Consider the following 27572-nt stretch of genomic DNA (forward strand, 5'->3'; position numbering starts at 1 on the left):
GTGAAAGCAGCTGAAGGGGCTGATGATGTAGTCACAGGAAGTGCAAGAGAGCGAGATCAATAAAGATCTGCTTTGGAACATAATCCTGGCGTTGAGATGTAGTGTGGAGGGATATTTTTCTCTCTCTCTCTCTCTCTCTGTGTGGTTTGGGTTATTTTGAGGCTCGAGCTCTGCAGATATCATCCTGCCTTGAGGAAATCTGAAGGACACGTCATTTCCTTTAATTGTCCATGATACAATCATTCTGTTTTTAAAAACAATAACACAGAAGTGAGTCACATCTTAGTGAAAAGAAAAAAAAAAAAAAAGAAGAAAAATCCAGTGATAAACAATAACTACTTATGGCAAAAAAAAAAGCTAAACATATATTTATAACCACTACAGATCTACGATATGTGAAATCACATTCAGATGAAGCACACACATTGGCATCTACATCTGCCATATAAGCTTTTAAATAGATTATCCCCAAATTGGCTTATTGTGCTTATTGTTTTATACGAGTTCCATGTGCAGATCAACGTTTCCCTTCTTTACATGATTAGTGTTAAAATTGAAACAACAGGACCGAGCCGAGCAGAGCAGGCCTGCAAACGTTGTTAAATCAAAAGGAAATCAAATGGCAATTGATTAAAGAATAAACGTTTTAATTTGGGAGGGAGGGGAGAAAGGAGAGAGGGGCAGGGAGGGGGGTTGCAGTCCTGTCGTGTAGCATTTAGAGAGCTCTATAAAAGTAGTCCAGCTATAAATTACAATAATTTCAATCACCGCTCAATATGCGCTCAATCTCTTCTAGTCTCTTCAAGGCAGCTGCTCTTTTTTCCTCTATATCTTTAATCTCTTTAGTGGACTTACCCTTAGTCCGCTTGTCAGACTGGCTACTGTCCAACGATTCTGATTGGTCCACGCCCGAACCTCCGAGGCTTTCTGCAGAGGATTTCCGCACATTCTTCTCCTCCCCAGCCCCCCTTCCAACAGCAACAGCATCAGCGGCACCCCTCCCTTCCTCCTCACCCTCAGCAGCAGCAGCAGCAGCAGCAGCACCCACCTCTTCCTCCTCCGCCGCCGCCGCCCCTTCCTTTACTCTCTTCGGCTTTTCCCTCTTAGCTGACGAGGCGGTGGCTCCCTCTGCTGAAGTGAGCGGTTGCCCCGCCGCGCTCATGGCGGCCATCTTGCTTTGCACGATACTCAAGTGGCGGCGCACGTACTCCTCGTTGGGCGCCAGGGCCAAGGTCTCCTCGAGGCAGCGCTCGGCCCTCGGCAGGTCGCGCTCCTCGAAGTAGACCACGCACAAATTGTGCTTGCCTTGCACGTTGGTGGGGTCCATGCGTAAGATGCGTTCGAAGCAGACTTTAGCGCCGCGAGTGTCTTTCTTGTGGTTCATGAGGATGTCACCCTTTAGGATCAGGCCCTTGATATGCTCTGGGTGATGGTGCAGCAGCTCGTCCAGCACCGGGAGCGCATCGATCTCCCGTTTGGACTGAGAGTAAAGCAACGCCAGGTTAAACAAGGCGCTGCGGAAGCCGGCCTGCAAACCGATAGCCTTACGCATCCACCTCTCAGCTGCAGCGTTTTCGTTGGCGTCCATGGCCAGCATGCCCAGGTTAAAGTAGCCGTTGGCATCTTCGGGTTCCTCCTCGACGTAAGTCAGGAAACGACGGTTGGCTTCGGGCCAGAACTTGGATTCACCTGCCGAAAGACATCAAAGGCACGGTAAATGTTAGTAATTTACTGCTTTTATCCACCGCTGATATCATCTAGATAGGCGAGGTGTGAACCAGACGTATTAAGTTACTGGTTTATGTTTTATATTAGAAGGAATGGTCAGAGTTCTCTTGCCTTACTTTGATTTAGGGGATAATCATGCCATGTGAATGTCACAATGCTCTGGGTGATGAAATGTGAGCTTTATTCGTTATCAGTTCCTTATTGCAAATACACCCACTCATGTACAGACTAGTATCACTAAATTACTTCAATACTAAACATCAAAGATAATTATCCAGTTACAATGGTTTTTATTTTTTTAACCTGCATTTGCACAACAGTTTTAGTATTTTTTTAAAATTTACTCTTACGCCTCTTGTCTTTTTTTTAACTGTCTTTTAATTGTCTGTTGTTTGGGATTGGGATCAATAAAGTCTATCTATCTATCTATCTATCTATCTATCTATCTATCTATCTATCTATCTATCTATCTATCTACCTACCTACCTACCTACCTACCTACCTATCTACCTATCTATCTATCTATCTATGACCACACTCATCTATCTATCTATCTATCTATCTATCTATCTATCTATCTATGACCACACTCATCTATCTATCTATCTATCTATCTATCTATCTATCTATGACCACACTCATCTATCTATCTATCTATCTATCTATGTACCTACCTATCTATCTTTGAGGAGTCTATCTATCTATCTATCTATCTATCTATCTATCTATGAGGAGTCTATCTATCTATCCATCTATCTATCTATCTATCTATCTATCTATGACCACACTCATCTATCTATCTATCTATCTATCTATCTATCTATCTATCTATCTACCTACCTACCTATCTTTGAGGAGTCTATCTATCTATCTATCTATCTATCTATCTATCTATCTATCTATCTACCTATCTATCTTTGAGGAGTCTATCTATCTATCTATCTATCTATCTATCTATCTATCTATCTATCTATCTATCTATCTATGAGGAGTCTATCTATCTATCCATCTATCTATCTATCTATCTATCTATCTATGACCACACTCATCTATCTATCTATCTATCTATCTATCTATCTATCTATCTATCTATCTATCTACCTACCTACCTATCTTTGAGGAGTCTATCTATCTATCTATCTATCTATCTATCTATCTATCTATCTATCTATCTATCTATCTTTGAGGAGTCTATCTATCTATCTATCTATCTACCTATCTATCTTTGAGTAATCTGAAATGTGTCTCATGTATCTGTGGTTCGAGTTCTGACACGAGTCCCAGCTCACGTCTCTCCTTTAGCTTCAGAGATTTTACTGTCAAAGTCATTTTTAACGACATGAACTCCGGGCATTGTCTGAGACTCAGGTCCGGATATTGTCCAGGGTTGCCATTTTCACACATGCAGGCACACAACAGGAAATTGTTGGGTGTCCCGACGTGTTCTCACCTACTGGAGGAATACTCCGTTGGGGGTTTTTAGGCGCCTGGGCATGACTCAGAAAGTAATGCTAATTCTGTGGCTTTTCTTTAAGCTTTTCGCCAGAATTCAAACCTAGTCACAAACAATACAGTTTAGCTAGACACATGATATGATGATGATTATGTAATGTCATCACCGTGCCAACTCGCTCGCGGTGAATTCTCTGGAAAATGAGCGACTGTGGGTTTTTTTTTTTTTTCACACATGGGTTCAGACTTTATACTAGGCAGCTGGCAGAGGGTAAGGGGTCCATTTAACGTTTGGTCCAACCGACTCTGACAATTGTGTTGACGCGTACACACAGCACCTTCGACTGGATAATGTCTGGAACATTTCAGGGTTGCGGTGCACGTGTGAAAGCTTCTTATGGAGCTCGGCCAAGCTGGTGGTTCACAGTTTATAGGAAAGTGGCAATTATTATTATGATTATTAGATAACAGAAGTGGAAGATAGAGAAGACTGAAAGGTTTTTAAAGGTGCGTCTTGCTCCATCGGCTGTTCAGAACCGGATCCAGTTTTTTTTTTTTTTAGGTTGGAAAGAAACTTGAGAATCTTAAGAAAACTGTTTATTGCAAAGACTGACTGAGCATGTAGTGGCTGTGAGTCTGTAGTGCTGCAGCAAAATTGTCAAGTGACCCTTTGTTGAACTTCATTTGTCATCTGATTTGTCATGTGAGAGATAGCTGGAGTTTTAACAATGGACTATAGAAATAAAGAGCTACTTGTGAATGGTGATGTCCGCTTTGAGGAAAAAGCAGTCAGGGGAAAAACTTTCTTTTTTTTTTTTTTATAAATGGAGAGTGCAACTGCAAATGTTATTTTAGAGAATGTGATATATCCATTTCTATAGATTGTAGGAAGTAGGGGCTTTCTGAAGGGTCTGATAAACACGGTGCAAGCTTCCTAAATATCCGTTTGAAAAGTTATTTTTCATGTTGCGGAAAACAAAAACCCTTTGAAGGAGTAACAATGAACAAAAAAAAAAAAAAAACGTTAACACCTTCATACGTCATGCTTAATGTTGACTGGTCACAGAGTCATGCTACAGTGAGCTTGCCGGCAAAAGAAAAACGACTTTGAATGAAATATTGCTACATTTATGACTCACGCTCTTTCTCCGTTTAGTCTCAAGCACCTGACATAAAAACAAAACAGACGTGTCTTCCTGTTTACACGCTTGCCAGAAGCACTCTTCACATGAACTCGGTGCTAATATGTTGCACTCGGATTAACTTGTGACATGAGCGTGCTGGTTGCAGACAGTGTAAAAAAAAAAAAAAGTACTGTAGCAAGATTTACAAAAGCAAATAAACACTGGTTGAAAAAAAGCTAACTGCCTAAACTGCCAGTCAAACCTGCTGGAAATAAAAGTGCTTATTAAATGTGTTGATTCTCACAGAGTCAATGACCCGACAGAAACTTGGCAATGAACTAAATGTTGATGCATGCAGGATTCACTACATGCAACAAAAACACCAGTTCTAAGAAGCTGGTTACACCCTAAAAGGTAATATTAGGTTATTTCTCTTTGTTCATACCAGTTACAGGGAATCGGGGTGTTACAGTAATGCCTGTTATTGGAAACATCGAGTCCTGGTGTGATTCCAAATGGAGACATTCGATTTAAGTGATTCACGTCCCTATCAACGATCTTGGCAGACCTGACTCACCCGACTCCTGCATGAGAAGTGCAGAGTTGAAAAGGGCCAGTTTGTGACGCGGGCTGAGCTCCAGGGCGTGGTTGAAGTTCTTCAGGGCCTCCGATGGCTCCTTCATCTCAATGTAAACAATAGCCAGGTTGTACCACAGGTCAGCGTTGGTGCGGTCAAGCTCCAAAGCTCTGAGGTAGGCGTCTCGGGCCTCTGTGAGCTTGTTCATCTTCAACAACAGCTCCCCTCTGAGACAAATCAAAATACGGTAAATTAAAAAACATGCAAAAAGAAAGTAAGAGGAGACAGAGCATGGCAATTAAATCTTATAATGGATAATATATTTATAGCCTGTAAAATCTGCAGCCTATAATTACTCCTGTCTTTCTGAGGAACTCCATTTCCTCTTTACACCAGGAAGGCAAGACAGGTTACGCAAGTAGCAGTTTTTGACATGCTTGGGTGCAGATGATAACAGATATACTGTAGCACTTTTACTCCCAGGGTAGAGAGTGCAGAGAGGGCTAATAATAAGATGAAATGTGGCTGCAAAGACACACTACTCAACGAGGGGTTTCATTAATAATCATTTCTGGATTTTTCCCCCCTTTTTCCCCCCTTTACTGAAAACTTAACTACAATTTTTTTATGAGATCTCAAATCATTGTGTTAATCTGATAAAGTGCCAACTGCACCCTGGCACCTACGTAGAACTGGACTGGGCATCCTACCAAAATATGTGACAGTGTTCAAACAGGAAACTTCAGTGTACAATTAAATAAGTTCCTGCATTCTGATTTATATGTGCAGAAGAAGAATGAAAACTGGTTTTGCTTAAGAGTGAGTGAAATCTTAGGGGTACAAAAAAAAAAAAAAAATCTTGCCTGCTGATGTATGCTTGTTTGAAGTCTGGTCTCATGCTAATCGCTTGTCTGTAGAGCTGGTCGGCTTCTTCTAGCCTCGATTCATTGGCCCGGATCAGATTGGCCAGGTTTATGTATACGTTCAGATGGTTGGGGGCCACGCGTGTCGCATACTTCTTACCGGGAATAATCTGATGAGACGAAACACAAAGTGATTCAGAGAAAACTGAGAACAGCAGAGAGAAGTTGTTAAAAGTCAAAGTCTGTAAATTCTGAGAAATGCCATGAGTTGGAAAGGAATGGAAGCGCCAGAGTACATTTTGATAACGATCTGTCAGTTGGTACTGTATTATACAACAGTTACATTTCTTCTGATGTAGACATTTTTTGGGCACTGACTCTATCTGGGCTCAATGCCCCAGATAACTGGAATCCTCCTGACTATCATCACCCTCATTTACGTGGAGCTCTGGTGGCGAGGACTATTGCGGTTGTATGCTGTCGTCACCAACTGTCATCGATAAAAATTGCTATAACTAAACATTTGGGTTGACAGTAAAGTAGGGAGGAGCCTGTTGGACCCAATTTAATGTCATCTGACGAATGCCAAAACTATTAAATTGTACCAGTTGATCTACTTCGACTCTGTGGTCAAGCAGTGACACACAAACAAAAACAAAGCTGAACAACTTCATGTTAAGACAAAGGCGGCTCACTAGAAGACACACCTACATTATGTGGTTATGCAACATACGAGTGACACTTACAGAAGGATTGTTGCTTCTGTAAGCGCATCTGATGTTGATTTTGGCAGCATAGTGTTTCTTTAAAAAAAGGGACGGGCACGTAGGATTTAATGGCATCTAGCGGTGAAGGATGCAGATTGCAATCAAATGAATACTTCTCCTCTCGCCCTTTTCTTCTAAGTGTGTAGAAGAAACTACAGAGGCTGCAAAAAAAAGGCTTTTCTAGAGCTTCAGTGTTTGGTTTGTCCGTTCTGAGCCACCGTATAAATATGTCGGTGCAACATGGCGGCATCTACGTAAGAGGACCACCTCCCTATGTAGATATAAAGCAGTGTTTCCCTTTTTTTTTATATTGAATGTGGCGGCCCACCATAGTCTAATTGAACTAGTTGAACTTGGATAATCACTTCTGCTTTCTTTGTTTCACAGCTGAACTATGAACATTAGTCTTTTTTGATGGTTTGTTTGGAACATTTATGAACTGGTAATATTTATTTCCCAAAACCAGGACTTGCATTACTAAAACACAAAATTGTTTATGGCTATAAGCTCTTAATTTTGCTCTCAAAGTGCACCAGAATGATGCATTTGAGGGTCGGACTGAGGTCCCACCACTATAGTCTCTCAAAATCCTGCAGGAAACACTGTAAAGGGCTCATTCTAAGGTGATTATATACTAATTAAAACATACTTATGAATATTATACTCCATTTTTTTCAAGTCTATCCTGCTAGATGTCTCTAAATTCTACACGCTGCACCTTTAAGACTGATGCACGATTTGATCAAAACCACCTGGATGTTGGATTTTTATTTTTATCTTTATTGTTTTTCATTATTGTTATTATTATTATTTTTTTCAATTCCCTATTATATCATTATTAAATTATCTACTTATTGAGTTAAGTTATCTTACATCTGTGTAAAGACTATGTGCATCTGTTAAAAGGGGAAAATGTACATATACCTGTCATGTTCAAACTCAAAAAAACTAAGTTAAAAAAACCCCCCAAAAAACACCTGGATGTTGTGAATAATGTGATCTTTCACCCCTGGGTGCTAAAATCTGTCTACAAGCTTGACTACTTTGGTATATATAACAAGTGTGCAGTAGGAAGGGTGCCAAGAAGCATGGCTGAGTAATGAAACAATATGTCACATTGTTTTCACTTTGCTATGTGCCAGTATGAAGCATCGGAGGCCTCTGTGTGACCCGGTGAAATACCTGTGGCATGAGTGATTTGGCAACTAAGTAGGCATCTTCGGCCTCTTTGGACTTGTTCAAATTCTTGTAGGTTCTTCCGACATTCATGTGAGCCCCGATGTCATCTGCAGGAAACATTGAGTGGAGTATGAGAGAGAGGCAACAGAGAAAGAACAATCCAAAAAACTGACAGGAACATGCAATAGAAAATAGAAAATGAAAAATCCAGTTTTACCTTACATGACCATTTCTATCTCAAACATACTTTAACAGGTTTTCCCCCGCTCTGCTTTGTTAACATTACACGCATAACCTGAACTAATGTTAAATAAAGAAATTAAACCATGACTAGATCCTAAAGAAACAAATACAACGCTTGTTTTTGCGGCCCCTAAAAGCAAAAAATTAAGTGTTGAAAAAGAGGTTGATGAGGAAAAGTAGAACTGACGCCTGATGATTAGCATAGCAGGAAATCCTCATCGGGTTAATGTGTTTACATTGTTAATCTTGGGGAAACACTCTTGGGTGGTGAACCGGTAAAAGTGTTGATGTTTCAAGCAGAGGACGGGCTTCCTGAAAACCTAACGATGAAATAAAACAGAGACGCTGGGAAAAGGCCTAACTTGATTCCAATCTTAGTAAAAGGAGTATAATTTATGTGTTAAACAAGAGAGTGAAGAGAAGTTTCTGCATGAAGAAAAGTTGAATATGTGATAATTTAGCCTGGTTTTAAAATAGCTTTCACTGTTTTCTCTGTCTTTTTTTGTTCCTTTGTGGATCCAAGAAAAACTAACAGTACCATTAACATAACTATCAGGAATCCTGTGAACAATAAACAGTCTTTACACTGGCTCCCAGTCAGCTATAGAATAGATTTTAAAGTTCTGCTACTGGTCTACAAATCACTGAATGGTTTAGGTCCAGAATACATGAATGACATGTTAGTAGAATATAAACCCAGTAGAGCTCTGAGATCTACTGACTCAGGTCAGATAGTTGAGCCCAGAGTTCAAACTAAACATGATGAAGCAGCTTTTACACAACTGGAACACACTACCAGCAGAACTGTGAACATTTTTAAATCCAGGTTAAAAACACTTCTCTTCTCCTGTGCTCATGATTGAGCTCTTTTAAAGCACTTTACATTTTAATCTTTCATTTGCACTCTATGTCCTTTTAATGATTATAAAGCTAATCATTATTTTATGCTGCAATCTTATATTTAATGCTCTATTCTAGCATAATGCCGATGTTAAACAAGAGACTGAAGAGAAGTTTCTGCATGAAGAAAAGTTGAATATGTAATAATTTAGCCTGGTTTTAAAATAGCTGCATTTCATGTTTCTTCTTTTTTTTGTTCCTTTGTGGATCCAAGAAAAACTAACAATACCATTAACATAACTATCAGAGATCCTGTGAACAATAAACAGCAGAGTCTTCTCAAATTACTCACCAAGATTCATATAAGGGAATGAAAGCCTTTCCTAAAAGAGCATGGACATTTTAACAGGAACACTAAAATATAATATCCCTGAAACTTTAAATTAAAATAATAGTACAATTCTCTTTTTCCACATTAACATCACGCTGCAGTGTTTGTGAAAATTCAGGCAGCAACTACCTAGTTAGTTTGAACTCTGTAAAGTCTCTCATGTTTGCGTGAGAAAGAAAAACAAGTCTATTAAGATGTGAGTAATAGTTGTCGCTACCTGCCTTAAAAAAATGTCTGCTATGTATATGTATGTATATATATATGTACACACAACCACATAAGACAGGCGATGCATTGCAGTATGGTGTACCGCACTATGTGAAAGCTCTAGCAGAGTTCTATTTCCACAATCATTTCATTTCCAGGCTGATTTATGTTTCTTACCTGGCTGTACACGCGTAGCCTGGAGGAAATACTGCAGGGCCTTCGCATAATTGTTTTGGTTCTCGAGAGCGTGGCCAACATTATTCCACAACTTGGCGTTGTTCTTGTTAACCTGAATGTGGCAAAACAATTCAAGAAACTTGACAATGAGCTTGTTCAAAGAACCGACTCAGTTCTTTGAATTTTTATCATTCAGAAAAAGATGAGTCATCTTTTCGACTGAATGTTTTGATCGAAAGGTTAGGTAACGATCTTCTGAGACATTGGAAAAAGGCCATGATACACTCGTAAAATGAGCTACGGTATACTGGTGATTACTTTTTACAGCTTACCTTCAGTGCAGAAGTGAATAGCGTATACTCTGATTCCCAGTCCCAATTCCTGTTGAACGTTTTCACTGCATGTGTAGTTAGCAGCACTCCGATCATCAACCAGGTAATCTTCTTCAAGTGTCTACAAAAATAAATTATACTGATTTCATGACACAATAAACCAGATTTAATAGTGTAACATTTCAGAGAACCTGATTATTTTATGAGTAGAACAACAGTGCACTGATAGTTTGCACCTCATTTTAAAAAACTAAAAAAGTGGGCCAAATTGAAGCCTCTCCAAACTGGAACCACCCTGAATATTGTTACAACAATTATCTCTGGTGGTAAATGTGTTCACAACAATACAAAGTGTTTGATATATTATTCATGTTCCCCCGAGGGGACCGGGTGTGAGTAATTTGTTAGGATTTCTTGGCATAACAGACCAAATTAAAGCAGCAACATTACTTAGAACAAGGTCTCACCCTTTCTGTGAAACCATCTTGAATCCATGTGCAACCAGAACACAGAAGCCCATACTTGGAACGTAAAGCACCCTCTCCGCCACGACGAAACCCACGGGGAAGAAGAGGTTGGACGCAGGAATAAAAGGCAGGACGATCAAAGAAAGAGCCTGGTGGAGAAAAGATAAAGATTTAAGATAATATGAGCCACATTATTTTCCTGCACTTGTAATCAATAGTTGAACATGTTGACTCCTGATGTGATAGTTTGTATTTGCTTTCTGTGTTTTTGTGTTAGTTTTTTTTTTTGTTTATCCACTTTTTCTTTTTTTTTTCTTCTTTTTAAATTTTTTTTATTTATTTATTTACTTTTTTAAATTATTATGATTTTTATTTATTTCATTATTATTATTATTATTATTTTATTTATTTCATTATTATGATTTTTTAATTTTTTAATTTTATTTATTTCATTATTATTTTTTATTATTTATTTCATTATTATTATTATTATTATTATTTTATTTCATTATTATTATTATTATTTCTAATTTTCTCATTTATTCCTGGTTATCGGTATGGTTTTTATTTTTATTTTTTCTTTGGTGTTTAGATGTTTGTGAAGAAAAAGTCTATACCTTGTTTCTGTGTATTAATCTTTAAAATCAATAAAAAATAAGTGAAAAAAAAAATAGCTGAACATGTGAACATTCATAAATATTGACTTCAGGAAATTATGAGGGATGAGTTTTCACTACTGTCTGACATTTTATAGACTAAACAATTAAAAGCATTGATTAATCAATAGAGAAAAAATAATCAGCAGATGAATCAGTTATGACAATAATTGATGTGGTGCACTAATGCACAGCTGTTATCTAATACAATAATGAATGTGCTTTATACTCCATGGGAGACAGCTGGCAAGCCTTTGCTACGATGCCAAGTAGGCTGATGTGATATGCGATACGTTATGCAACATATTCAAAAAAAACGCTCTTAGCAAACCCGAGTAAACATTGTAAGAAAAAGGTCACCATAAAGTTGATTTTCTGTTGATTTGTCTTCTTTTTCCAAAAACTGCAGCTTAAGAGAGAAGCTGTGAGGAAGTTTACTGACCTTTAAGGAAAAAAAGGGAGCCAAGGGCCTATTGCACAACACATGCTAATTTAGTTTCTACGTGCCACAGTCATCACTCATTCATTCCTTTAAAGCTAAACACTAAAGAGCTTAACGTTGTATCTCTCTGCATCTGTGCAGGCCAGTTTGTTTTCTAATTTTATTTACATAGTTTGCAAAAAAAAAGAGAAGAAGAAAAAGTATCATGTTACTAGTGAAGAACTGGAAGGAAGGAAGGAAGGACGGTAGGAGGGAGAAAGGAAAAGAGGAAGGGAGGAAGGAAGGAAAGAAGGACAGAGGAAAGAAGGAAGGGAGGAAGGTTGGGGGGAGGAAAGTAAGAGAGGAGAAAGAAGGAAGGAAGGAAGGAAAGGAAAGGAGAGAGGAAGGGAGGAAGGAAGGAAGGAAGGAAGGAAGGGAGGAAGGTAGGAGGGAGAAAGGAAAAGAGGAAGGGAGGAAGGAAGGAAAGAAGGACAGAGGAAAGAAGGAAGGGAGGAAGGAAGGAAAGAAGGACAGAGGAAAGAAGGAAGGGAGGAAGGTAGGGGGGAGGAAAGAAAGAGAGAAAGAAGGAAGAAAAGGAAGAAAGGAAAGGAAAGGAGGAAGGAAGGAAGGAAGGAAGGAAGGAAGAAAGGAAGGAAGGAAGGGACGAAGGAAGGAAGGGAGGAAAGAAGGAACAGTCAAAACAGACGGGGTCAATTTGACCCGGGAGGACGACAGGAAGGTTAAGAGTTCTACCGGCAGTCGAGCTAAACCAGTAAAGTCTTTCTATGCTAATGCTAAAGGAGATGGTTACCATGGTTACTAAAATTAAAAAAAAAGTTTTATTATTGTCTCAGGAATATGAATGAAAATATTCCATTCATATTCTTCTTCTTTGTTATTTTGCTAAATTTTGCTAAAAAAAAAAAAAAAAAGAAGAAGAAGAAGAAGAAGAAGAAGAAGAAGAAGAAGAAAAGTATCATGTTACTAGTGAAGAACTGCACGCTACAAGCTACTGTAATTAAATGTGTCTCTCTGGCAAGTACTAAGTCAACATTAGTGCTGGCTTCTGATACCTCATTTAGTAAAGTATCTGCGGTCTCTGTTCAACAATAGATGTGGGTAGGAGACTTTAAACAGAAGGAACTAGTTGATAGTTTCGTTAAACCTGATTTCTTGTTAAAATAAAACAAGGCAAAACAAAAAGGGCAAATTAATTATTGACACCTAATGAAACTATTCCACCCGTTTCATCTGGATTTAGGGTGAATTAAAACAAAACAGAGCGTAATCCACAATGAAAACCCCCTTAAAAAATTTAAATAAAATAAAAAAAGGTGCTCTAAAAGTTCATTCCTAGCACTGCAGATGAAGTAATATAGCAACATGGGTATTACCTTGTGTTAGATATACAGATATGTATTGTTCGGTCTTCCTCTAACATCATATTAGAACATTTATCACTTACCACTCTAAGGCTGGGCAATATATCGATATAGTTATATGACACTAGATATCATAAATATCGAGATACGGCATAAGTGTTGTTATTTTAAAGGCTGCATTACAATAAAATTAAGTACATTTATGAACTTACCACACTGTTATATAGCTGTTATATAGCCACTTTGTCATTATATCCACATTACTGATTATCATTTATCAAAAATCACATTGTGTGAATATTAATAGTCATCCAAACAATATTGTTGCGATATTGATATTGAGCTATTTGGTCAAATAATATAATACAATAACTGTGATCTGTTCTCTTTATCGTCCAGCCTATTTCCCACATATCCACATATTATAATTTTGGCACTGTGTATCCCAACTGTAGGAGCCTAAATGCTGTTTATTTGTGTCTGATTTATTAGTATGTAATAATTTAAATTCATATAAAACAGCAGACTTAATAAAAGATTACAAGAAATATTTTGCATTTCATTTGTTGATGTATTTTCAGTTTGTATTTACATAAAGGTACAACTTTAAATGAGTTAAAATGTATGTGGAAAATTGCATTTATATTATGTTTGTAACATTTGTGAAAAGATCATTATTGTTGCTTTCTTGTATTGAGTAACTTGGACATGGATACTGAAGGGGAATTGTTTGAGTGGAAATCCTACACCAGCTTAACCCTCCTGTTGAGTTCGAGTCAAGGAAGGAAGGGAGGAAGAAGGAAGGAAAGGAGGGAGGGAGGGAGGAAGGAAGGAGGGAAGGAAGGGAGTAAAGGAAAGAAGGCAGGGAGGGAGAGAGAGGAAGGAACAACAGAAGGAAAAAAGGGGGATGGAGGAAGGAAGGAAGGAAGGAAGGAAGGAAGGGAGGAGGGAGGGAGGAAAAATGTGGGAGGCAGGGAGGAAAGAAGGAAAGAAGGAAGGGAGGAAAGAGAGAAGAAGGAAAGAAAGAGGGAAGGAGAGAAGAAGGACAGATGGAAGGAAGGGAGGGAGGAAGGAAGGAAGGAAGGAAGGGAGGAAGGAATGACAGAGGAAAGAAGTAAGTAAGGAAGGAAGGTAGGAGGGAGGAAGGGAGGAAAAATGTAGGAGGCAGGGAGGAAAGAAGGAAAGAAGGAAGGGAGGAAAGAGAGAAGAAGGAAAGAAAGAGAGAAGGAGAGAGGAAGGACAGATGGAAGGAAGGGAGGAAGGAAGGAAGGAAGGAAGGAAGGAAGGAAGGGAGGAAGGAATGACAGAGGAAAGAAGTAAGTAAGGAAGGAAGGTAGGAGGGAGGGAGGGAGGAAAAATGTAGGAGGCAGGGAGGAAAGAAGGAAAGAAGGAAGGGAGGAAAGAGAGAAGAAGGAAAGAAAGAGAGAAGGAGAGAGGAAGGACAGATGAAAGGATGGAAGGCAGGAAGGCAGGAAGGAAGGAAAGAAAGAAGGAACAGTCAAAACAGACGGGTCACTTTGACCCGGGAGGACGACAGGAAGGTTAAGCACACTAACCAACTCAGCAGTCTGACTCTTTACTTTTTTTTTTTTTTTTGACCATATTGAAACTGTAACCACACACAAATGAAATCAAAATGAACTTGGATCTTTCTCTCACCATGATGACGGTCTTGGCAGAGCTGTGCCTGTAACACAAGCTGTGGTAAGCCAGCAGGCCCAGGAAAGTGTAAAACACCACGGTTGCTATGTTACGGTGGTCGAGAGGTGACTCCACCAGAGGGATGGTGCCCATGGTCCAGTCGCAGCAGAGCTCGGAGGGATTGAGCAGCAGCCATGCGTTGACGGGGAGCAGATAGTTGAAGGTGAGTTGTCTACCGGGAGTCGGGCTGACTGCTGCCGGGTTATCAAACCTACGAGAGAGGAGCGGACACACAGAGATAAGAAGAGGAAATCAGATAAAAGCTTAGGAATAAGGAAAAGCAAGCAGATTTGAGTAATAAAACCCCAAAACAAAACACTATAAAATTGTATATTAACGTAATATCTTAAGGATAAAAGGTGGAGAAGAAAATATAAAAAAAGTGATTAAATTTAAAGGCTGCGTCGAACTCTTTTTTTTCGCTGTTTCTTTGTAGATCACATTAGAGTCCATACAAGGACACGCACCTGGTGAGAAATGGGACCTCAGTCAACCCCATGTCATGGAAATTGAGTGAAAAAAGGAGAATACACTGATTTGATCTGGTCAGTCACGGGTCGAGGTATGAGGGGGTATAAAACAGAGCCTTAAAACACACAGATATGTCCCTATTAAACCCTTACTGTAATAATGTAACTGTAATGTGATGTAAAAAAAAAGCTGACCTAGTTTTTACTTTTAAATAAAATGCCATACCTAACCAATGAAATAAAGAGAGTATTACATGGTAGTGTCACGCCTTGAGGTGGAGAATTTGATTACCCAAGATGACCCAATATGACTCAACTCAATAAAGACAAGACTTAAGTTGAAAGAGCATGTTGGCCGACTATCACATACTGCATGACCAATATCTGAGGAGGTGGATTTACATGAATAATCTGTGTTAGAAATAAGCTCTTATTGAAATATGAAGACAAAAAGGCTTGGAAATATTTTGTTAAAGCCATTAATAAGGACATATTGTTATAATTTTGCTTTATTTTTATGGTAATTTTTTTTTTCTATTTCACAGTTACTTGTTTTTAATTTAACTTATGAATTTTAACATAGGTAGAGGCCCTGTGTATAAGTCCTTTTGGGTTTCTTGACGCTACCTTGCATCTTTCTTTTGTTGTTATTTCGTTATCTTTTTCTTTTGTCTTATTATTGTGCAAAATAAAAACTTCAAACTTTAAACTTCAAACATATATGCACATGAAACTAAAGTTTACTCCTGAGCCTTATGTTACATCTCGGTTATCTAGAAACCAAAGATCTTTAGTTGCCCAGTTGAGAGCTGAGGTATTCTTCCACTTGCACTTGAAGTTGGTTGATTCAAAAACATCCAGAGGAGGAGAACAGATTTGTGTGTGCTATGTGAGCTTGTTGAAGTGAAAAGTGAGACCCATTTTATATTTTGTACTATCCACATTATCATGATTTAAGGGTGTTAATGTTCCAACAAATGGCTAGACTGAATCCTGAAATATTTTGCCGTTCTGATGAGCAAAAAAAAAAAAAAATGGATTGTCTATTTAATTTTGATCTGTATAAACTTGCAAGTTTTGTGGCAAAAGCCAGGAAATGAAGGCAAGACGGACTATTGAATTAATACTCTGTCTGATAAGGGTTATAGTATTAATTATTATTTATTTCATTTTATTTTTTCCACTTTTCATTTCTCTATTGATTATTTATGCTAGATAATGTTGATCTGATTATTCAATTCTTTACTCTTGTTGGTCTTTGGCGTTGTTATCACAATATATTTGACCAAATATCTCAATATCGATATCGTGATAATATTGCAGGGATGACTATTGGTGCTTTCACACAACATATTTACACAATGAGATGCATGCCATGTAGTAGACGAGTATTTTATGTTCACGTTCAGACTGTTTACATTTTTTTCCCCTTTAAGCTGGTATAGAATAACCTCAACACTCTCTTCCCCACACAAGAGCTCCCCATAACAACCATTATCTGGCCAGCACTGGTGTTCAGATGTTATCTCACAACTCACAATGTTTAACCCTCCTGTTGTCCTCGAGTCAAGGAAGGAAGGGAGGAAGGAAAGAAGGAAAGAAGGGATGAAGGAAGGAAGGAAGGAAGGAAGGAAGGAAGGAAGGAAGGAGGGGAGAAAGGAAAAGAGGAAGGGAGGAAGGAAGGAAAGAAGGACAGAGGAAAGAAGGAAGGGAGGAAGGTAGGAAGGTAGGGGGGAGGAAAGAAAGAGAAAGAAGGAGGTGGAAGGGAGGAAGGAAGGAAAGAAGGAAGGAAAGAAAGAAGGAAGGGTTAGGGTTAGGAGAAGGGGGGATATTTTTTAAGGCAGGGGTATTTAATTAAAATTCACTGATGTCCTCAAGTGAAGGTCCAGAACATTATAATGTCCGAGTTATTTTTCAGTAACTTGAAGGCATCGTAGTTACATCAGCATCTATGTCTAGTGGCTAGATTGTAGACTTCCTTCCTTCCTTCCTTCATCCCTCCTTTCCTTCCTTCCTCCCTCCCCCTTTCCTTCCTTCTTACTCCCTTTCCTCCTTCCTTCGTCCCTTCCTCCCTCCCTCCTTTCCTTCCTTCCTTCTCCCTCCCTTCCTTCCTTGACTCAAGGACAACACGAGGGGTTAAATGTTTTTCACCTAATGAAATACGACTTATGCGTTACAACTAATGACATACAACTTGTGGGATTCAAATACATAATAAAATAGATAACATAAGAATAAAAAAAGTATCAAATAAAGATGGCATTTTAAAATAAAGTTAATTACAGAAATCCTTTGATTGTGCTTCTTAAATATAGTGCTTAGTTTTAGAAAAAGAAAAAAGAATCCATTTTTACTTTTAAACTTAAACCATAAACTTCTAACATCTATCGCGGTCCATCTATTAGTGACCTAAGGAGCATGAATCTATGTGTGGAGTAAAGTACACTACACGGCTGTAATAATGTTATATAATGAATACAGCTCTATAACCCATCTGATGATTCCTCTCACAATGACATTATTTGATCTAGAGAGGAAAAGAAAAAAAAAAAAAGAAACTTAAAATGTGAATGACCCACAGTCCCACAGTCATGAATATGTTTTGACTATAGATCTAACACTGGAACACCCACATCCTTAAAATCCTGATCTGTTTGATCACAGGTGAGCAAGGTAAAAGAAATCCAGCCAGTATCTTGTCCTTGTTCAGTAGGTATTTTAAACTTGTTTTGGTGGAACCGACTCTTTGGAAACTAATCACAACCCCGATGTTGGTAAGCTAAATGAAATGTATTGTTATGGCTCGTCGTCTTTTGATCGCCCGAAAAATTCCCCCTCAGACAATCCGGAGACAGCTTTAAGATTACGGCTAGAGGATTAGCACATCTAGGCTACTCGTCTGGAATTTTATCTTAAGTTATCAAAATGCCATTATGTTCAATCTGTGTGGAATCCCGTATCGACTATTTCAAACTAGTTTAGACTCAATAAATACTTAATCCAATAGACATATTCACATTTTGACCTTCCTGTCCTCTTGGATAACTCTGCGTAGTGTTCTCCTCGCTGGTCATGAACTTCATCTAAAAAGCTAAATACTGAATTTTCTCTCTTCTGAAATTATGAGCTAGGATGCAGCAGCACGACGTATCCGGAGCGGAGTCATGAGTTAGTGGAAAGTATTTGAGCGACAACAAGATAAACACACAGTAGCTTCTCTCTTCTTTCCTTTTTTTTTTTTTTAATTCACTGTCATTTTTAAGAGGATTACAGGGAATATTATCACAGGGGGGTTTTTCAGGTTGCCGTGGTTTTGACCTTTGAACCCCCTTTTAACAACTGGTTGCTTTTAACATTTGAGATTAAGGAATTATAGCTACACTTATTTCAGTTTCTTTTAATAGGAGCAGCTGCCAGGCAGAAGTATTTATGTATTTATCATCATCATCATCATCATCATCATCATCATCATCATTATGCAGAGCGCTGTGCTCTAACAGAGTAAGTGCAACATCCATTAGCTGCTAGAAGTTAAAAAAAAATCCACGGGGAAGATTTTCTACTTTAATCTAATAAATAAAAGCATTATGTAAACCGTTACATAATCTGAAATAAATTAAAGAATCAGGCTAGTGTAATGTGTTTACATAATCACATAATCAATTTACATTCAAATGGCTCTGATGATTGTGTGTCCAGCTGCCTTTTTAGTAGCAACAAATGTCTTTTCCTTTCGTGCAGAGAGGTTGCAGCAGCTGTAGAGATGCACTTTTTAAAAAACTCACCTCGGAGATTGAATTGCAACACAGTAAAAAAAAACAAAACCCAATCATATTGTTCAGAGTACTAGGGCCCGACCGATACTATTATTTTTGTGGTTGATGTCTAGATTAGATTAGATTAGATTTCTTTATTTGTACCCACAGGTTAATTTGGCTCGCAGTGAGAGACATTCATACAAAACAATACAAGAAAATGAAAACAGTAAAATAGCTACACAATTCATCATCATCCCCATCATCATTCAAAGTGCACGGCATAAAGTGCATAAGTGGCACTCATCATCATATCATCATCGTCATCATCAACATCATCATCATCATCATCATCATCATCATCATATTATCTATACCGATAATATGGAGCTTAAAAAAAACTGATACTGATATATTGGCCGATAAAGTTATACGTACAGAATATATACACATAAACACACTTCTTTTTTTTGCAATGATTCCTCATATGGGGTTCTCAAACACTTTTTGACAGAGATACAGTATGTAATGGATATTGATATATTACAACAGTTTAACAATAAACCTTATTACATAAAATGACAGTACACGTCACTGGGAATTTAATACTTATAATTAGGTATTATTAAATAGGATCAAATATAAATAAAATGCTGCCTACAGTATATAACTTTTAAAAAAAGGACATATTGGACAACATATTTGCCAATACCCATATATCTGTTACTTCCTATATTTGATCTGTAAAATAAATTCTTGGTACACTTGTGAAAAACCCATGTAGATGACAAACAGAGAGAAACAGCATTTTTCTTTGTTACTGACAAATCAAATGGCCTACCTGGTGAAGACAGGAAGCTGGGACTGAATGACTTGGACCCTGACGATGACGAGCAGCAGGGTGCTGATAACCAGGACGATGAGCTTCAGCAGCGTTTGCAGGACAGCGTAGGGGAAACCATCTTTACCCTGCAGGACCTGCCGCAGTGTGTCCAACAGCATGGGCAAGGTAAACTGAGAGGAGCAGGAGCAGTAGAGAGAAAGACAGGAAGGAAATATCACAATATGGTGTTAACTTTGAGATTAAAAAGCTTTCATTGACTCCTGATCCAAATTCCACACTTTTTTCTTCTTCTTTCATATTATTTCACTGATCTCCATTTTTACAGATGAATCCCAGCAGTATATGCACATTCCAAAAATGTTATCAGTTTCATCCTACTTCTCAACATATAAGTCAAACTGTATCTCATAAGTGCCAGGTACACGCCTGAACCATCATAGGGGGAAAAAAAAAAAAAAAAAAAAAAAAGGAGGTGTCTTACCCCTTGTGCAACAAAAACCTCATGGATGCAGCAGATGCCTACGACGGTGATTCCCTGCTCCTTACACAGTGTTGCTGCGGCAACTAGAACGACTGTCAGAGCGATGGGAGCCCAAACTGAGGAAAAAAAACAAAAAAAAAACAGAATATACATAAATAACAGATAACCTCCTCACAACCTTTGACAGTGGCTCATCCATTACCTACAAAGGGGGTGAATTTTAGCTGAGTCGACTGCTTCAGAGTAAACCCTGAAGCTAAGCCTGAATTTAGATGACAGGCTGGTAAACATTGGAAATACTACATGACTGAGTATTTGCACGCAGGTGGTCATTAATCATTGGTAAAATATGATCTTAACTAAATCAATGTGAGAAGCCATTACAGTGTACAAAATAGTGCAAGTCAGGCCTTAGCTCCAATGTTTGCTCTTGTTACTAGTGTCATTGTTGATTTTCATTGTGCTTCTCTCTTCTATCCTTCCTCTCTCTCCTCTCTACCTCAACCAGTTGAGGTAGATGGCGGCCCACTTTGAACCTGGTTCTAGGTTTCTTCCTGTAAAAGGAAGAAACTCTCTTCTATCCTTCCTCTCTCTCCTCTCTACCTCAACCAGTTGAGGTAGATGGCGGCCCACTTTGAACCTGGTTCTAGGTTTCTTCCTGTAAAAGGGAGTTTTTTCTTGCCACTGTTGCTCATGTGTGAATGTTGGGTCTCTTTAAAGTTAAAACCTGAAGAGTTCGGTTTAGAACCTGCTCTATGTGGAAAGTGCCTTGAGATGACTTTGTTGTGATTTGGTGCTATATAAATAAAGATTGATTGATTGATGGTTAGCAGGCAGAACTTTACAGTACAAGGAAGGAAGTGGGATTTATATGGATCATCTATTATTCCCAGTTTATCACGTGTTCAAGTGAAACATTACAACTCATTCTGTAAAGACCATCGTGGATTCCCAAGTGTTTTTCAAGATTCAAGAGTCTAGACCTGCTCTATGTGAAAAGTGCCTTCTTATGATTTGGTGCTAATATAAATAAAATTTGATTGACTGATTGATTGATGACAATTACTTTCAGAGCATCTAATAAAGTACTGGAGCAGCAGCTGTAAGGATTTATTGGTATTTGTAAAGTTACTGTGAAACTCAGCCTAACTTTGAACCTGGTTTCAGTTAATATACCGGTCCAGTTCAGTTAAGCTACCTAATTATTACCAGACCATTAACCATTAACCACTGTTTCAGGTGTAATATGTGTGTTTTGGTTGTGTTTCAATAAAAGTAAATTGAGAAAGTTTTGGAGTATAAACATATGTGTTTAGAAATGAGTATCTACTGGTGTATTCAAATAAACCAGCTGATCAAAAAGTGTTTTTCCCAGTATGACACCTGCCCCAAAACAGATTGCGTCTCACATACCAGTTTTTATGGCAAGTCAAAATACTGGTCACAAACTTTGATATGGACCATTAGTTTTATAGTCTCCATGAGCCTAAAGCATCAACATAGCTCCCTGAGGAAACCGCGCGAACAGACTATTGGCAACAACATGCACAAATACAAGTGTAACCAGATAACTCATTCATTAATTAATTAACGCGTAAGACGCTTTTAAAAGGTCGTTCACACCTTCACACCTGCATTGGTGTCAGTTTAAATGTCGGGTGATGAGTCAGAAGAATTTACAGTACAGGCATGCCACAAATAAATTATTTAGAAGCAGGTTAAGAAACCACCAGACAAGTTTATTTTTCAGCTGTAAAATGCCTTGCTCAGGAGATATCAGGTCACAGTGTCTTATTTAATTTATCTACACCCTCATTGAATGGTAAAATAATAATAATAATAATAATTTAAAAAAATAATATTAGCTCATATATTGTTATTTGGCATCAGCCAAAAATATTCATAAATCGATTGGTCTGGTTTTGAAACACTTCAGGTTAATATTTAATGTCATGCTTTCTGTTGCTTTGGTACATTCAAATGTAAACAATAAATAAAATAAATAAGGCAGAGAACTAAAGATAGAAGAAGATTCATTCACTTTTTTAGTTTATAGGCACCGATGTGATGTGGCACAGACACACACATGATGACGTGTTGCCCTAGGTTACTTTAGGGGACGTGACATAGACTTACATTCATTTCCTGGAGACTTTCCCTAACACTGACCCACAAATCAGCTTTCGTCCCTAATTGGACAAGCCATCCCCAATTAACTCGTCTTTAGTCTGAAACTTACTTGTCCCCGAAAGTGGCCTATGATGACCCACACACACACACACACACACACACACACACTTTAAGACAACAAACCCCACCCCTCTAACTACGTCATTGTAGCACATTAAATACAATTTAAATGTAACGCTATGTAATGTTATTAAAGTCCCAGTCCACTCAAAAATGTCTTTTTACTGTTGTGACTTCACTTGGAGTTTGATATTAAAAGGCTGTTTTCAATTTCACCTGCTGAAGGGGAAAAAAACATAAATATGAGTTAAAACATGTACGGATGAGCATGTAAACCAGTCATGGTCCAGCGGAGTGTGATGTGGAAAGTTTAAGCCTCGTGTGAACATTAACAATAAACTAGGAGAACATCTTGCATCCAGTCGTGCTTATTTACACTTGTGATGAACATTTGCACAGATTCTGGATGTTTTTTTTTCCTATATGACAGAAAAAATAAATGTAATCATGTGAATTTCTAATCAAGAAATTGAAAAAAAAAAAACAAAAAAAAAACAGACACAATTCTTTATCAAAGCAGAATTTTTGTTTGTATGTCTTAAAAAATGCCCGGAGGGAATATTTAAATTACAACATGAAACATTCAAACTAGTAAAGTGCCAAAAACCTATCAGATCAATGGGGGGAAAAAAAACAATTTGTTTTAATTTCATCCCGGAAAAAGTTTCCAAATTGACAGTTTACGAGCCAAGCATTGATTGTAACTCCTATTGTTGCCCAAAACCTCCTCATTCAAAATAAACCTTTAAGTGTAGAATAATCTGTGAATCCCATAAGAATGGCTGCAACGTTGCCAAACAGGCAAACACTGAAACACTTGTGTTAAATGTGAGTTTAATCCTCTCTCTAACCCAAGTGTTTCCAGTAATATCTCGATCGAAGGGCAAATACAATACGAACAGACCTTACATGACACGAACATTGATGATGTGTGTGTGTGTGTGTGGGGGGGGGGGGGGCTTACCGATGGAGTGATCTGACCCTGTTGATTTCGTGTAAGCCAGGAAAGCAGCCAGGAGGAAGATTGAAGAAAGAAGTTCAGCTCTACCGACCACACCTGTGACCTAATGATTAAACAAAAAGACAGATTTTTTTTTCTCTCTGAAATGCAAATTAAACTTTAAACTTGAGGTACTTTCATGATAACACAATCCTTCATGTATTTCAACACCAGACTCTCACATGTCACAAGTGTTAAAGCTTCCCTACCAGTGAATGACCTCTCCTCAGCACGAGTAAAGCAAAAAGTGACACGAGTCTAATAAACAGATTCCACAATATTCCTGGTACGCGTCAGGAGAAGCGATACACAGAATAACACTCACAGTTCTCAATCTAATCACAGGTGGCAATCCCCCAACTCCACATGTTTAAAATCCAGCTGTGAAAACAGGTTGGTTCAAGTAAATCATCTCAATGCAGATATTAGTTTCTTTTTAAAGGAGCCCGGTCTGACAGTAACATCTGTCATTTTGGGTTAATGATGACTGCCCTCATGTGGAAGAAATAACAGTCTGGCTATATACCATAACCCAAAAGAATGAGTTCTTAGAATAACATAAAAAACTAAACAAAGTGCTTCTGCAAACAGTGTAGATATTACTAAAGCACACTATCCCCCCTCCCCTCCCATCCTATGAGTGTTTCTCACTTGAGGGCACGCTGAGCTCTTAATGAAAAAGCCAATCCATGCCTGGCTGGCTGGCTGGCTGGTTGGCTTTTAGCAACTTCTCAGAAATCAGTATTAACATCCAAACACATGCCATGACCTAATATTTGTCAATCGTTGGCAGAGGGGGAATAATTCACCGGCTGTCCCCCTCGTTTAGCATCGAGCTGCGACTCACACGTGATGGCACGGCCATTTCAAAATCTATAAAACTAAAACAAACACAGCAACCAAGCCCCCACACAGGTGCATTAACTCATTTGTTGATAAGAAGGTCGGAAAGGTTCTTATTATGCAAGAAGCAGAAAACATGTATGCACTCTACTTGTTTTATTGCCTTAGTTTGATAACATTGATGTTAAACCGTAAAAAAAGGAACAGGGCTTGTTCATTTTATCTAGACGAGCAGACAGACAGCCTACTTTTATGCCATCTCTTGTCGATGTCTGGCTCTATAAATTGAAGTGCATTCATGAAGTCAGGACAGGCACATTCTCATTGTAACAAGGAAATCAAAGTAAGGAATTCAGTCCATCTGCTAAGAGACTGCCTTTAAATGCCTTGTCAGTCTATCAAATCTAATTTATCAGAATAGTAGGAAAATTGAATACAAATTAGCTCAAATCCTATTTTCTTAAATGTCTGCCATTTCATTATCTGACTATTAGTGTCTGGACTACCCCCCCCCCCCCCCACGCCCCCCCTTAATGCCATTTTATGTGTATTCCGCATTATTTGTCGGACACATAATAATTTGTATTTGAAGAAACTTGGGAGATACTTTTAAAAAAAACTGAAGACTCGACTCAAAAAGACAGATAACCAAAAAAAAAACACACTAAGAAGGACACAAGGACACACAGGGACTCTTTGTGCGTACTTTATCATGAAGGGACCTTCAGTGCTTGGAGCATAACTCAAAAACAAATGACCCGTTCAGAGAGAGATTCCAGACAGCGATAACATGAAGGGCATTCGCTGGACTAACTCTAAGGGCTCATTTGTGAGGCAAATTGTTTCCATTCAAGAAGTCTGAGAGACTCTGCATAGATTAGAGGACACCATGAGGATGATTGGTGCAGCGGTGCATGCTGTGTAACAGTAGCACTTCACCCCAAAAAAAGCAGAATGTTTTCTTTGTTGTTTTTTTTCCTTCCTCTGGTCAGCAGCTGTCTGGTCATCAGTTCAGCTATGTTGAATAGGATGAATTACAAGTCCTAATTAGGGAAGAGGTTTTAGAGATAGACCCTACAGATATGATCAAGTTCAAATGATCAACAAAAAAAAAAAAAAAAAAGTTTTCTGGTATCCAATGAAGTTCACTAAAGATGTCGATAAGTTTTAAGTTATTTTTTCCATTCTCATTTTTGTTATACATGTTATCCTTAATTAATGGTTAATACCTAAATATAAGATATAATATTCCATTTGTGCTCTATGTTCTTTTAATGATTTTATTGCAAATCATTATTTTATGCTCTATTTCAGTCTGGCTTTTTCTTTATCTCTTTCTATTTTTCTGTACTTTGTTTTATTTTAATCATAATTGGGTTCTTTTTTTTATTGTATGTTTTAATGTTTCCAATTTCTACTGTTTAATTGTACTTTCATTTTATTCTAATTGTTTGTTTGTTTGTTTTTAATTGATTGTTGTTACTGTTAAATCATCTGATATTTAGTGTTCATGTAAAGCACATTGAGTTGCTCCTGTGTATGAAATGCGCTATATAAATAAAGTCGCCTTGCCTATAGCAATGTCTACAGTCAGAGGGAAATGGGTTAGGGTAGATAAACAGAGGGGGATTAAAATGGCATTTGCAATGAATGGATTTGATCTTGTTAAAAGTGAATTAATACTGTAACACAGAAGGGGGGGATGGGTGTTTAGGATAAGGCTTTAAGGGACAGGTACTAACAACATTTTAGCATGGACAGTTTTTCTTCACTACCTGTTCACTGCAATCTCATTTCTTTAAGAATCATGTAAAAAAATAAATAAATAAAAAAAAAGAAGAAGGGATTTTTAGCTTTTTAATTTGGTCTTGTGGAGAAGCCACATAAACGGCCACTTGTTCAGTAGCGTGAAAATTAAAGCACCTTCTGACTGTGATGCCCCGCCCTGCAGACAGGGCCAGTGTGCATGATGGAGTGATGCTGAGGCAGTGATGATGTGCTCATCCCCCCCTCCCCTCTTCAGTAAAGACATGTACAGTATGCACATATCCACACAGTTTTTGGCTTTGATTCTCATCCAAGTCCTTTAATATTGGATAGATTTCTTCAACATGTCAACTGGGCCTTTCCAGCAGTGGCAGGACATGAGCTGAGTAAAGACATTCAGTTCAGAAATTGCCTAATTTTTGGCAATGAGGATAAACGCTCAGTATTTCATGCCTAGAACTGAAGAGGTAATTTGAGGATCACATGAAATGGGCACTTGATTTTCCAATAAAAATGCTGCTTCCTAGAAAACAACATCTCTTCAGTGACCTCATGCACAACCAATTTTTAACAACTCCACCTTTTTATCCATTCTAAGAAATCTAACATCCACCATAATGAAAAGCCTTTTAGTTCATACTCAAGATTGATGTCTCACTGACCTGTGTCAATGGAAAACACACCAATAAAGTGAGTAAACGTAATATTTTAGTGGCAGCTAATGAGTAAGAAGTACAAGAGAGCAATTGTTCTGTCTGGGTTTTTTTTGTTTTTTCATACACATGTTAACACATTACTTGACTTTGTGTAGTGAATGTGAACTTACAGCTTCAGTGTGGATGGGGTGCACAGCAAACAACAATGCTGCCACCAAGCTGGAATTTTTGTCCAGGAACAAACGGCACACTCGCAGGAAAAGCACACACACTACGGCGTGTAAGACCACATTGAGAAGATGGTAGGAGGCGGCGCTCAGCTCACTGAAGAGGTAGTTCAGACGGAAGGTGAGTACGGTCAAGGGTCGGTAAGATTTATGGCTGCGCTCCTGCAATGAGATAAATACACATGGTGTCAGTTGCGGGTCAGTGGAACTATTTTTTCTTAGTTTGCTTGATCAGTCTAGTCTTTAAGATGTCAGAAGATGATGGAAAATTCCCATGACATCCTCAGACAGTCCACAACTCAAATATATTCTGTTTACCATCATAGAAAGAATACTAAAGAAATCAGATTATATTCACGTCATTTGAGAAGGTGGAATTAAAAATGACTCAAAACAAGTAATTAATTATCAAATCAGCTGGGTCAAGACTAATACATTCTATATTTTTATAAACAAATAAACCAGCCCTGAAACTGAAAATAAAGTGTGTCACAAATGCAACTTCAGTCTGAAATTATGATGTAAGTGTCTGTTTGACAGGTTTATTAATAATAATAATGATAATGATAACAATCCATTTTATTTATAGAGTGTTTTTAGCAATGCGCGAAGATGCTTTACAGAATCAAAGACAATTAAAACAATAAAACCATACAGAATAAATAAAAAGACAATCAACAAAAGCAGTGCAGAGAAGGAGAAGCTAAATATAAAAACAAAACAAATGAAAGAAAAACATCAAAACATAGTGGGATTTGGAAGAATGCTCTGT

The 27572-nt window shown here is 38.1% G+C and overlaps 1 protein-coding gene across 1 annotated transcript in view; it reads right to left on the reverse strand.

Moving 5' to 3' along the window:
- Positions 1-296: 296 nt before the first annotated feature.
- The window catches only part of tmtc3 (transmembrane O-mannosyltransferase targeting cadherins 3), a 28442-nt gene continuing 1166 nt past the window's right edge, over positions 297-27572 (reverse strand). Inside the window, exons 3-14 of the mRNA XM_053318853.1 lie at positions 26744-26962; positions 23272-23371; positions 20058-20173; positions 19574-19746; positions 14466-14718; positions 10348-10496; positions 9881-10001; positions 9549-9660; positions 7694-7797; positions 5745-5914; positions 4882-5108; positions 297-1689 (exon numbers count right to left, since the gene is read on the reverse strand). Of these exons, the coding sequence (XP_053174828.1) occupies positions 761-1689; positions 4882-5108; positions 5745-5914; positions 7694-7797; positions 9549-9660; positions 9881-10001; positions 10348-10496; positions 14466-14718; positions 19574-19746; positions 20058-20173; positions 23272-23371; positions 26744-26962 (2673 nt within the window). The 3' untranslated portion in view covers positions 297-760. The remainder of the gene's footprint in view (positions 1690-4881; positions 5109-5744; positions 5915-7693; positions 7798-9548; positions 9661-9880; positions 10002-10347; positions 10497-14465; positions 14719-19573; positions 19747-20057; positions 20174-23271; positions 23372-26743; positions 26963-27572) is intronic.

The sequence above is a fragment of the Scomber japonicus genome, chromosome 5 (assembly GCF_027409825.1).
Source record: "Scomber japonicus isolate fScoJap1 chromosome 5, fScoJap1.pri, whole genome shotgun sequence".
In the NCBI taxonomy this organism is placed as follows: Eukaryota; Metazoa; Chordata; class Actinopteri; order Scombriformes; family Scombridae; genus Scomber; species Scomber japonicus.